This window comes from Taudactylus pleione, unplaced genomic scaffold (genome assembly GCF_031769625.1).
Source record: "Taudactylus pleione unplaced genomic scaffold, aTauple2 ptg000279l, whole genome shotgun sequence".
Taxonomy (NCBI): domain Eukaryota; kingdom Metazoa; phylum Chordata; class Amphibia; order Anura; family Myobatrachidae; genus Taudactylus; species Taudactylus pleione.
Window position 1 is genome coordinate 1,750,119 of NW_028284681.1, and position 13,510 is coordinate 1,763,628.

At 43.3% G+C, this 13,510-nt stretch overlaps 1 protein-coding gene across 1 annotated transcript; it reads right to left on the minus strand.

Moving 5' to 3' along the window:
- Window positions 1–4,987: 4,987 nt before the first annotated feature.
- On the minus strand, window positions 4,988–12,864 carry NEURL2 (neuralized E3 ubiquitin protein ligase 2). Its single transcript, XM_088481921.1, has 2 exons — window positions 12,153–12,864; window positions 4,988–7,546 (listed from the first exon to the last, which is right to left on the minus strand). The coding sequence occupies exons 1-2, from the start codon at window positions 12,862–12,864 to the stop codon at window positions 7,431–7,433; spliced, it is 828 nt and encodes a 275-aa protein (XP_088338047.1). The 3' UTR covers window positions 4,988–7,430.
- Between the last annotated feature and the right edge of the window lie 646 nt (window positions 12,865–13,510).

Here is a 13,510-nt window from a genome sequence, read left to right on the forward strand (position 1 = left end):
AATCCATTTTTTTTTTTTTTAAATCTAAATTCTTTGTAATCCTGACAAGTTCCTAAAATGTTCGTCACATGGCATGTGATAGAGTATCTAGTTTTAAGAGCTGAATTCTCAGATAAAGACCTGTGTGCAGTTTTAGGAAACTTCATATCACTATATCTTCTTCAAACACACCAGGTGATTCTGTATGACCTGTAGGCCTGATGCTAAGTTACTTGCACCCCAAAATGGTGTATGCATGGTAGCACCAGTGGCTTATGCACCTGGTTTATGCCAGGCATCTGTCCGATTACCTGGCTTATGTATTTGCTATTCGGCTTCACTAACATCTATAAAACCTGTAATACAGCTCTTGAACAAAAACGTGCATGTGCAAAAAGTAAAGCGCCTAATTATCAGCTCTGCATTTGCAATCAGCCAATCACAAGTGGTTAATGTGTTGGGATCAGGGGCGGGTTAGGCTGGAGGGTAGGGTTGCAGATGCACCCTGTGCCTGTCCCATTTTCAAAGCTTTGCATTGACCACTGACACCTTTAGCATTAATGCATCGGCCGCATGCTGTCTATTACCAGAGACCATTAAGTTTCCTCAACTACAGCACAGAAATGTGGCCCTGTCCCCTCTGTATCCCTCTCTTCTCCCCTTTCTATTGGCTATGCTGATTTACGAACCGCATAACAACTCCTGACCTGCAGACAGAAGTCTGTAAATGCCTGCAGAATGTGTCTTCCTCTTGACTGTGCTCTGACCACACCATGGACTGTCCAGAAGTAGAAGGGATCACTCAGAGGCTTGTTATTATTATTATTATTACCAGTTATTTATATAGCGCACACATATTCTGCAGCGCTTTACAGAGAATATCTTACCATTCACATCAGTCCCTGCCCCAGTGGAGCTTACAATCTATATTCCTTACCACATGCACACACACATACACACTAGGGTCAATTTTTGATGGGAGCCAATTAATTTACCAGCATATTTTTGGAGTGTGGGAGGAAACCGGAGTACCCGGAGGAAACCCACGCAAGCACAGGGAGAATATACAAACTCCGCACAGGTAGGGCCGTGGTGGGAATCGAACCCATGACCTCAGTGCTGTGAGGCAGTAATGCTAACCATTACACCGTCTGTGCTGTCTGTTCCAAGTGCAACCGACAGTAAAGGATTTCTGGATTTTATTTCTTTTTTTGTTTACTGTCAATTAAAGAAAAAGGCCATGTATTCTCATTAGAATAAAAGCTGGTGATTTGGCAACACAACTGCAGAATTAAATAAAGATTATTTTTAAATATAAATAAAACACAAAGTGCACTGACCCATATAAGTCTCTGGTGTCCTTCTTTTCTATTTAGTATGTTGTGATTGGAGATTGATGTAAATTAAAAAATCAACACGGGTATAATGTGATCGGATTATTACAAAAGTTTATGACCCAGTGCAGGTACTTATCATGTGTCTGTCTCTCCCCTTTGCTTTTGTCTCCTTGTCTCTAATTTTGTATGCATACCTGTTTCCCCATATGTCCCTCTGCGGTCGATTATGCTGACAGTGATCATGTTGACATGGTCATAATGTCGACAGAGAACATATCAACATGTTGGTCACATTGATATCCACCATGTCGACATTTAGCATGTCTACATGGTCACAATGTCGACAATCCAGTTTTCACGTAACCTAATGCTAACACCTAAACCTAACCTGCAGCCCTAGCCTTCACCCCTAACCCTATCTCCTAACCACTAACCGTAACACTTACCCTAACTTCCAAATCTAACCCTTACCCATACGTCTACATCTATATAATAAACGAGAAATCCTGTCTGTCCGTCCTTTATGCACGGACAGAGTTTGGACCTAGCTCCACCAAATTTGGTTTGGTGGTGTAGTTTGACCAGGAATAGGTTTTTGCCTAGGTTTGAGCTTCGTCAGGGCCACACAGTGTAACACAATCCCTAAAAATGGGGACACTCTTACATTACACAGGTTCTGGAGCTGGCACAAGTGGTAATTGGCAGTCTGCCAAAAACTTGTATGAATGCTAGAAAAGTATCATTTTAATCTCACAGGGGCCTATTCATTAAACCTAAAAATTCTCTGGAGATAATTAGCTTTAGAACTCTCATGGAGTTCTAGCTAATTATAGGTGGAATTCATCATTCCACCTCTCCATAAGTATCTATTTCGAAAAGCTGTCATTTTTGCGATGACAGCTTTTCGGGAAATAGATACTTTTCCCTGCCTACACTACCTTATCGCATCTGGAAACAGTGCTGCGCATGCGCTGTTACATCTGTAAAACCAGCGCATGCGCAGCACTGCCTACAGATGCGGTAAGTTTGTGTACGACCCCCTCACAGTGGCGAATAGTAACTGCATCAAATTCCGAAAATTTATAATTTTCGGAATTTGATGAATACCACAATTTCCACATCCCCATACTAATGTATGGGGAGTGTGGAAATTAACGCAGGGGAACTTAGCAAGGAGATATCTGTGATATCTCCTGTGCTAAGTGGCTACATGAATACCAAAATAATGTTATTTAAGGAAAATGTCCTTAAAAACGTTATTTTAGTGTTGATGAATAGGCCCCAATGTCTGAGCAATTGTCAAACTTTGACTCGTGTCACGGTCTGGGTATTCTGTTGATCCGGTTCGGGACCCTTCGGCTGAACAGAGGTGCAGATGAAACAGGGAGACTTAATGTAACTCTTGCTCATGAGTATAACCAGGAGTTTAGGTACACTAGTGACAGTGTAGGAACCACAGACTTGTGATATGCATGGATAGTGTACTGGAACTGGAGTGAACTGTGCGACCCCTCGCATAGTGACCTGTGAAGGCCAGCAAGACCAGGGGTACACTCAGAATCAAGGGTGAACTCCAAAGGGGGTAAATTTACTAAAGTGAGAGTTTTTAGAAGTGAGTTTTAGAAGAGATGTTGCCCATAGCAACCAATCAGATTCTAGCTATTCTCTTCTAGAAGGTGCTAGTTAAATGTTAAGTAGAATCTGATTGGTTGCTATGGGCAACATCTCTTCTAAAACTCACTTCTAAAACCTCTCACTTTAGTAAATTTACCCCCAAGACTCAGAACAATATAGTACTGGTAGATAGGAACTCAGAACTCAAGCCAGGAATTGGAGTCTTATGTAGTCAGAGTACAACTTGAGGAAGCTGTAACTCTAGTACTGCTCTGATGCAAGACCTGGCACTGGTTTAAATAGGAGGTGATGAATAGCCATTGATCTAGCTGACCAGGTGAGCACACAGCTGAGCTGCGCAGGTGCATCAGTTAATTTAATTGGAATGTTTTCTGCATAGGCCTGGATACAGCAATGAAGGAGTGTCTGAGTTTGATAGAAATGCTATGACCCAGATCCGGGACCTCATACAAGTTCATATTAAATCCAGAGTTATGCTGGCCATACACTAGTACGATGCAATTCATCGTACGTTTTCCCTTGACCTCCCTGGCAGTCCCGACTGCACGATTTGGTGCTTTTTAACGCACACAATCTGCATACGATTACGATAGATATGATGGGCTGCACATCTGATCATACGATATGTTTTAAGAGTAGCGGGAGTGCACATCCTGCTACACGATTTTGACACTATTCATCGTACGACGCGTCACAAATCGCGCTAGTCAGCATTAGTCCTTTTAAAGTGACCATATATATTAGTCAGCCCTCTTTGTTTGCATGCAAGGGATAGACATTTGGGGGACATCTCAAAAGCATCCCCCCCAGAGGTAAGAATAAAAAAACATACATTTGCCCCCACACAGAGCCCATTCATGTTATGCCACACAGTAGCATCCCTTATATACATATTGCCACGCATTAGTAGTGTCCCTTACACATTATACCACACAGTAATGCCGTTTACAGATTATGCCACATAGTGGTAGTGCTCCATATAACACATTACTCCACACAATAGTAGTGCCCCTTACTTACACATTATTCCCCCCTAGCAACTCAACCTCTTATCCCTCCAACAGCCTCTCGCCTCCCCGTGTGCTATCAGCATCCAGCAGGTGTGGAATTAGGGCCGAGCTGCTGACTAATCAAAGCTGGCGCACCTGCAGGCAGCAGCAGACATGGACAGACAGCGCCGCCGCAATTTGAATCTGGCGCTGGTCGCGAGCCATTCGGAGTTTGTGGACTGGCAGCCAATCAGGAGCCGCCACTGCTGATAGACTACCAGTCCGTGAGCTCTGATTGACTCACGACCGGCAGCGCTGTCTCTCCATGCCTGTGTGCCAGCTGTGATCAGCTGGCAGGTTGGCACTAAATCAACACCACTGCCACCAGGGCCCTGACTGGACTGGCCCACCTTATGTGCGTGACTGGGTGCAGGGGGAGCGGTGGGCCACAAAAGCAGCTCGGGCATCATAGCAGCCGCACCCCTTGCACCCTCGGTAGTTACACCACTGTTTGCATGCAGGTTAGCAAACAGTGGGGTCCTTTTCAGTATCAATGGAATGGGGTTATAGGCGACAACAATGTAAGCCAATAAAGGCTGCAGGTGTATTTCAGGGGCCAGTCTTCAACCTGGGCAATTCTAGGTATCCCAGCTAGTTTTAAATATGTTGTAAATATGTCGACATATTAACTGTCAACATTGAAAGCCGACATAGTAAATGTTGACATTATGACAACATACCATCTCTGTAACACCCCCTTGGTGTGTGCATCTCCTATTCCTTTGTGTCTGTTGACTTCACTCTTCTTGTCTATCTCCCATGTTTGCGTGTTGCTCAGCATTTGCCACATCTATCTATGCCCATTAATGGACTGCATACCACCCAACTGCCCTGATTATGCTGGACAGTCCCAATTTTAGTAATTGTCCCAATGGTCTGGACAATTGGGGCGGTATTTTACAGCTTGACTCAGTGTGCATCTATAGGGGCTCAGCTTGCAATACCCCCTAGAAACGGTCTGTTGTGCTTTAGAGTCCATGGACAAATATATCATCGCACTTACAAATTGGCCAAATGTTACAATAGAAGAATCCCCAAACACCATAAAAGGGCATGGCTCAGCCGGTTACGTTTCACACACATCTTTTATTACCCGATTCCATCGTATTAACATATGATCTAGCCATTATTTAGCGAAGCGTATGTTCTGGGTTCAAATTGGTGACATGTTCACCACGGGCATACTAGTTTTAAGTATGGGCTGATACACATGGGCCAGTGCTTTGTGCATGTCCCCCAAGCTAAAATTTGCCAGCCAGCCCCTGGTTATGATTGTCATCATCATCATGTATTTGTACATGCCTTGCATGTGATACAGCTTGCTCAAGGGTATATTCATCTCTGCCTGTCTTTATGTGTTCACTACTATGCAAATACACCCTTACTGTACTCTGCTTATATTACAACGCTCCTGTCCATAGACATGCACGTAAATATGGTCCATTCAGTGGGAGTTATGGGAGTGTGTCTGTGAAAGCTGCTGTGTACCAATAGGAGGCGATATATACATGGATGGGAAAAAGTGCACCTGTCATAGGGCTGCTGCAGGTTTCGATGGTGTGACCGATGGTGGCATCTGAGAGTGCACCAATCGGTATTACAGCATGTCTGGGCGCATCAGTCTTTGCACATTCGGGCACATGAATGTACAAAAGGGAAGGGGTTTGTATCATCGGCATTTGCATAAAGTCTCAGATGGGCGACCGCTAATAGACGCTGCTGCGGGCGCCTCTGTGTAGTACACCTCTGAATCAGGCCCATAGTATGTAATAGGGATTACTTATTATTATTTGCTTTCAATCTTTAACTTGCAATACATCTATCAAAGCTAAATTGCCAACTCGTTACTGCACATTTGTTTGTAAATAACACCATAATGTTTATTTTGCTTCCAGTAATAACTATTATATTATAGTATTTTATCTTCAAGTTATTTGTTTGTATGTGGAGCACAGTACATCTTAAATCTGTAAAGCATCATTCTAACAGGATTTTAGTACACATGCTCCTGGATGCAGTTATAAGTCCTCAGGTGAGTGATTTGTAGTATGCATGCTCCTGGATGCAGTTATAATTCCTCAGGTGAGGGGAGTGGATTGTATAATTTATGGTTCTAGTTGCAGTCAGTAGTCCTCAGGTGAGGGTATTGTAGTATTCATGGTTCAGATTACAGTGGGTAGGTAGTCCTCAGGTGAGTGTATTGTAGTATGCATGGTTCTAGTTACAGCGAGTAGTGCTTCGGTGAATGTATTGTAGTATGAATGGTTCTAGTTACATTAGGTAGTGCTACTGTGAGTGTATTGTAGTATGCTTGGTTCTAGTTACAGTGGGAAGTCCTCAGATGAGTGTATTGTAGTATGCATGGTTCTGGTTACAGTGGGTAGGTAGTCCTCAGGTGAGTGTATTGTAGTATGCATGGTTCTGGTTACAGTGGGTAGGTAGTCCTCAGGTGAGTGTATTGTGGTATGCATGGTTCTGGTTACAGTGGGAAGTCCTCAGGTGAGTGTATTGTAGCATGTATGGTTCTAGTTACAGTAGGGAGTGCTCAGGTTAATGGATTATAGTATGCATGGTTCTGGCTATAGTAGGTAGTCCCCAGGTGAGTGTACTGTAGCATGTATGGTTCTGGTTACAGCGGGTAGTCCGCAGGTGAATGGGATTATAGAATGCAAGGTACGAGCTACAGTAGGTAGTCCTCAGGTGAGTGTCTTGTAATATGCATGGTTCTGGCTATAGTAGGTAGTCCCCAGGTGAGTGTACTGTAGCATGTATGGTTCTGGTTACAGCGGGTAGTCCGCAGGTGAATGGGATTATAGAATGCAAGGTATGAGCTACAGTAGGTAGTCCTCAGGTGAGTGTCTTGTAATATGCATGGTTCTGGTTACAGTGGGTAGTCCTCCGGTAAATGGTGTTTCTCAGTAGGTAATCCTCATTTGAGTGGATTGATTTATGCATTGTTATGATTGTAGTAAGGAGTCCTCACCTGCGTGTATTGCAGTATGCATGTTTGTAGTTGCATTAAGGAGTCCTCTGGTGACTTGACTGTAGTTTTGTATGGTTGTAGGTAGTCCTACAGCTAAGTGAATGGATTGTACTATGCATTGTTTTGGTTGTAGTAAGAAACCCTCAGGCAAGTGGATTATAGTATGCATGGTTCTGTTGGAGTATGGAGTCCCCAGGCAACTGGATTTCCATATGCATAGTTCTGGTTGCAGTAGTCGTCAAGTAAGTGAATTGCAGTATGCATGGTTCCGGTTGCAGTAGGTAGCCCTAATAAAAGTGAATTTCTCCACACAGTTACAGTGGGGTAGTCGTCCTGCATATGTATTGTAGTAGGTGTGCTGTTGCTTGCACCCCAACTTTCCTGATTGCATCAGCTGTATTTATAGCTGTGTCTGCTGCTTTGTAAAGTAGCGAGCCCTTGGGTTTATCACTCATACTTGCAGAAATTCTTTAGTAACTGTGGCAGGTCTAGCCAGTCAATATCCAGTCTATGGATCATATGTTTCTGGATAACTAAGCGACACAATGTCTGCAGGGAAGGAACTGGACAAAAAATAAAAAACAAAACAATGTTTACAATCATGATAACTAATATATATCACATCACTAATCACTAATAATACAGCATCACAGGAATAATTGTCGGTGCCCATCCACTAGCAGGCATGAAAACGACTGCACGATTATGACATTGTAATCGTGCAGTCGTTTGTCAGTCTGAGCCTACACGGAACGAGCAGTCGTTCAGTGCAGGGTCATCAATCATCTGCAAACATGCTCAACCTGACGTTATCGTCAGGTTGAGCAGCATGTTTGCACGATGATAGATGTCTAAACGACCAGCAGGCACGTGCATCGCTGGTCGTTTTAGACATTTTTGCAAGCGATTTGCAAACAATTTTTGAACGATTTAACGATAACTATCGTTAACGTTCAATCGCTCACATAAATCGTCTAGTGGATGGGCACCTTAACCGGTTTTAGCTCAAATCAAAAATGTTACTATTTTTTAACAGCATTACTTACTAAAACACATTGGCAATACCATTAGGGTGAGCACATGTTCTATATGTTTTTTTAGGAACAAGAATGTACAGGTGACTCAAACCAGATCTACATAAGATTCATATAATCTCTATCTGCTTGTATATTCTAAGGCCAGGGCCATAACTAGGAGTTTGCGAGTGGTGCAGTTGCACAGAGTGCAGGGCGCTGTGGGTGGCACCATGGTCCCTGCATCTGGCGAGCAGGGAGCCTGGAACAGCTGCAGGCCAGGTCACTGCTACAGTGCCGCCCAGAGTTTCCCCTGGATGCTTCAGACATGGACACCTCAGCCTTTACAGGCTGCTGCTTTTCCGGGCGCTGGCGGCCCCGCCCCCTCTGCATGACGTCATGCGATCAGGGTCGTGGCCAGCACAGGGCGCCGTAAGACCCAGTTGCAGCGCTGCCTAAGGTGTCCATGGTAAGGCTACTCGAGGGACATTTATGTAGACAAATGAAAGCCAAATATCTATTTGTAGCTGTCACACATAACACTGGCAATTTCCTTCTTCCTTTGGGAAAAACTGCCTCTCCCATAATTATCTTTTAATAACAAAGCCTCAACATAATTATGTCAATATGTACACTGAGAGGATCATGATATAAATACATACAATGTATAAAAAATAGAACAAACAAGCCTTAAAATGTACCTCTTGTCATGTTGAATACACTATCTTCTATTGTGTAATTTCCTATACAGAAACATGCACCATTCTCCTATAAACAGTAGAGGCAGCCATGTTGGGCTGTACCAATGTTCATTAGAATGCAGTTTATCAATTCACTATGAACTAAAGGTATCACCAGTGGGCCGCAGTGTCCCACCCTGGGGAGGGAGCACAAACCGCAGCTCTGCATAGCAGAATAGAAGCGGCATCTATTCACTAGTGTAGGGAGAGCCTGGGGGCTACCCAGCATCTAGGAGAGTGCTGGACACGCCCCTACAGTGATGTAAACGGGGGTGCTGACGGCTCCGCCTCATTTTCCCCAGGCTTCGCCACCGTTTTTCTGATGCCCCACCAGTGGCCTAACGAGGTCGCCCAGTGAATTTTTTTGTTATTATTTAAATGAATTTTTTTGTACATTGGGGGAGAGGAGTTGGGGCTAGGAGCTGTGGGAGTGTGCAGGAGCGATCCTGTAAGTGGAAAGCAACAGGCAGTGAATTGAGAGGCTGCCTGTTGCTGAATGGGGTGTGGTATAAGAGAGAGACAGTAATTAGATAGACAATGTCTAGGTAGACTCCAGATGTTAGACAGACAATAGATCGACAGGGACTAAATGTCGACATGTAAGAAGGTCAACAGAGTCAAAAAGTTGCCACAAACATGGTAGAGACAAAAGTGGGTGACAAATGATTTTTTTTGTTTTCTAACCCTAATCTTCACCCTAACCTTCCCTTAGGTGCATAACCCTCCCTCCTGGTGCCTAACCGTCAGGGTAGGTGCCTGACCCTAACCGTCCCTTCTAGTGTCTAACCAACCGGTAAGTGCCTAACACTGTAAAAAAAATAATAATAAAAAATCATGTCGACCATTTGTACCTGTCGACCTTCTTACATGTCGACCTTTTGTCCCTGTCGATCTATTGACTGTCTAACATCTGGGGGTATATTTACTAAAGTGTGAGTTTTTAGAAGTGGAGATGTTGAGAAAGAGACATGGAGGGGCCTGCAAAGAGACATGGAGGGGGCTGCAATGAAGCAGAGGGGCAAAGGGAGAGACATGGAGGGGCTGCAAAGAGACATGGAGGGGGCTGCAATGAAGCAGAGGGGCAAAGGGAGAGACATGGAGGGGGCTGCAAAGAGACATGGAGGGGGCTGCAATGAAGCAGAGGGGCAAAGGGAGAGACATGGAGGGGGCTGCAATGAAGCAGACGGGCAAAGGGAGAGACATGGAGGGGGCTGCAATGAAGCAGAGGGGCAAAGGGAGAGACATGGAGGGGGCTGCATATGAGAGACAAGGGGAGGGGAAAAGGGAGAGACATGGATGGGGCTGCATATGAGAGACAAGGGGAGGGGAAAAGGGAGAGACATGGAGGGGGCTGCATATGAGAGACAAGGGAAGGGGAAAAGGGAGAGACATGGTGGGGGCAAAGGGAGAGACATGGAGAGGGACAAAAGGAGAAACATGGAGGGGGCTGCAAAGAGGCAAAGGGAGGAAAATGGAGGGGGCTGCAATGAAGCAGACAGGCAAAGGGGGAGACATGAAGGGGGCTGCAAAGAGACATGGTGGAGGGCTACAAAGAGACATGGGGGCAAAGAGACACATGGATATAACATATTCTTTTTCCTTGGATTTATGTGTATTATTTTTGCAAACAACTTATTTAAAGTATTTCTGTCCTGACCTGAATACTTATTACGTTATTTTGACCAAACTAACTAAAACACGGGACTGCTCGATAATTATGTTGGCTATGGGGTGCCTTGAAAAAATATGGAGACCCCAAGGGTACCTCAAATTGAGAAAGTTTGGGAACCACTGGTCTAAGGAATTAGAGAGCATAAAAGTAATTACAATGAGTTTGGGGAGAAATAATTTAGTCAATTAGTGCATTGTGGTGTCTTTCACATAGAAGGGTAGGTCAGAATAGCCTAAAAATATGTTTTCTACGAGTGCTATAACAAGGCTCATAAGGGGATACACTTTCCATTGACTGTTGAAAGTGATTGCAGCACAGGAAACACCAGTACAAGTCAGCAGCCTCAAATAAGATAACATCCACTGGTTTTCTCTCACAAATTATTCTGATCTACAGTTGTTTTTACAAGGGATTGCTGTTCAAAACTGCCTATGTAGCCTATCCATTACTCATAGTGTTAAGGTGCGTATCCACTATCCAGATAGAGGAACGACAGTACAATTACAACATTGTAATCGTGTGCAGTGCCTACACTAAACGATATGTCGTTCAGTGCAGACACCCTCCCTCATCTCTGAACATGCTCAATCTGTCATTATCGGCAGATTGACCAGCATGTTCAGGCAATGATTGATGTAGAAAACGGCCAGCGGGAGCTGGTCGTTTTCGACATTTTTATGCCCGATTTGTGAACGATTAATGAGCGATTGAACGATAACGATGTCGTTATCGTTCAATCACTCATTTTAATTGCCTAGTGGATACGCGGTTTAAAACTTTCAGAGTTCAGGAACAAACATATACATTTAATTTAAGATAAAATAACGAGCAAAAATTAACATTACTTAGCTACTGAATTACTGTTTTCAGTGTAAATGGCAAAACAAATATTCAAATGGTTTAGTTAGAACTGTAGTTTGACATCTCATTAGAATATGAAGTAAACAATAAAGAATAAAACATTTTGCTGCTGTGAGAAAGAGACACTAAGCGCTAAGGGGTAAATTTACTAAAAGTCGATTTTAATCGATTAAAAATCTAAATCGATCTACGTCGATGTTTCAGTGGCTAAATCATACATTTGGTAACAGACGATTCTTGAATATTGATTTTTTTAGGTGTTAGTATATGACTATATGTGTGTTTAGCCAACATCGATATTGATCAATTTACATCAATTTTTAATCGATTAAAATTAACTTTTAGTAAATTTAGCCCTAATTGTATTAGAAGGAAAATGTGAAAATGTCATCTAATCTTACGCACTAGTACATTTTCCTTAAACCGCAGAACTACAGCACGGTTCTCTTTACTGCAAGTGATAAAAGAAAAGGTTATAAAATTAAATCCGTAAAGGATACATGATAGGTGCTCTTTGTAATGTCTTTTCTACAGAATTCAGAGACCCTGAATGTGAACTAAATACATTTTTCACAGTATGATAGTCTATCATTAGCAGTTACTAAATGTCAGCTTTGCATTAAGAAAACTAGAACAGATTGGTCATATCTACAATTATTAAATAAATGAAATGCAGAATTATCTGTGTTCTCCTGTTTCCCCGATTATATAAAGACAAGTGGAATCTGTAGATGAGCTGTTGCTATCTTCCTTTGTAAGTACTATGTGGCAAATTTTAGGAATGTCTGCCGGACCATAGGGTTTGTCTTATGTAGAAATCTCACCCAACCCCCAAGTTTAACCATGAATGTGTCTACAGCAAACTGCTGAATATGATACGTACATCCATATTCTAACTGGATCACTCGAACACTTTTGGTGGAGGCAAAGACATCAATAACTGCGTATAATGGACGCGTGCCTGGTATCCCACGGGCGCTGGCACCCATGTCTTCTCCATTAATAATCATGTGCATATTACATGTGCCATCTGCCTGGGGTTCATACAACACCCCAATCCTGCTTCTGCGGGCTGTAGGTGGCAACACATTGGTTTTATACAAATCATCCAGAATGTGACTGAAACGTCCTGGCCTACTTCGTGCAAATAGTTTGTCACGGGGAATTTGAAACTTTCCCACTTTTAGGTATGGGTCTGACAAAAACCCCTTTCCTGAGCTAGAACTGTTCTCGTCATCATCTGGCAATACTCTGTTATGGTTCCGAGTTATAGCAAATATCCAGCTTTCCCCCTGATTTACAAGGTCTGGTAGTGAATATTCTGGTACTATGTCCAAGCTGCGAGGATCTCGGGCCATAAGGCCAATTCTTAGGTGACCACACCAGCCCAATTCTTTCTCCTCTATCTCCACCAAAAACAGCTGCCCAGGTTCCAGTGGCTCTCGACTGAAGCAGATGCCATTAGCAAAGCTTTCTACTCGGGTAGCTTGTGTACCTGAAGGGTCAATGCGAACGTTGGTACCATGGACTGTGTGGAAACATGTAAAAGGCTGGCCCTGCACGGCCATTGCTCCAGCACAGAACTCAGATGACATGTACCCTTAGGCTATTTTTAAAAAAAGACCAGCCTGTCTGTGTCACTTGTCCCAGGAACAGCTGCAGGATATACTGGAGTTCCATATAGGGAAAGTACATCAGTCTAACACCTTTCAAATCTCAAATTACAGACAAGTAACAGAGAGCTGGATTTCAATCAGGCTACCAGCTGAAATCTGTTATCTGACACAGTATATAGTACTGCAACCTTTTTCCTTCCATGCAAGATAGGGTTCTACACTGCAAAAGAGGTTCTTTATGGTTCATTAATAAACACTGAAAATTGCAGCAACATTTGCAAAAAGCCACAGCAAGCAATCAGACATATGATTTCTAGGTCCAAAGCTGGGTATACACTGATTGGCCCGATAATTGCATAGGTGCGCATGCAGTAGCGTTAGCCAATAAGCGGCTGCAAACTCTCCTACAACGGTCGGATACGGAGGTCACATCTTATGAGCAATTTAAAAATTAAGATGCCTGACATCTTAAACCCACTGAAGAATGTACAGAACTAAATATAGCTCAGTATGTATGGGGTGCGCAATGATCAGATAATTGCACCGGGCATTGCAGCATTTATCTGATTTGCAGGGAGATGTGCACAGCGTGTACCAGGCTTTACTTGCACTAGACAGATACAAT

What these genes read in the sequence shown, in the direction of transcription:
- NEURL2 (XM_088481921.1), bottom strand. Translation starts at nt 12,864, where the DNA reads ATGTCATCTGAGTTCTGTGCTGGAGCAATGGCCGTGCAGGGCCAGCCT. An exon ending in GATCCAGTTAGAATATGGAT is followed by an intron (nt 7,547 to 12,152) that starts GTACGTATCATA and finishes TTTTTTGTCCAG; the next exon opens with TTCCTTCCCTGCAGACATTG.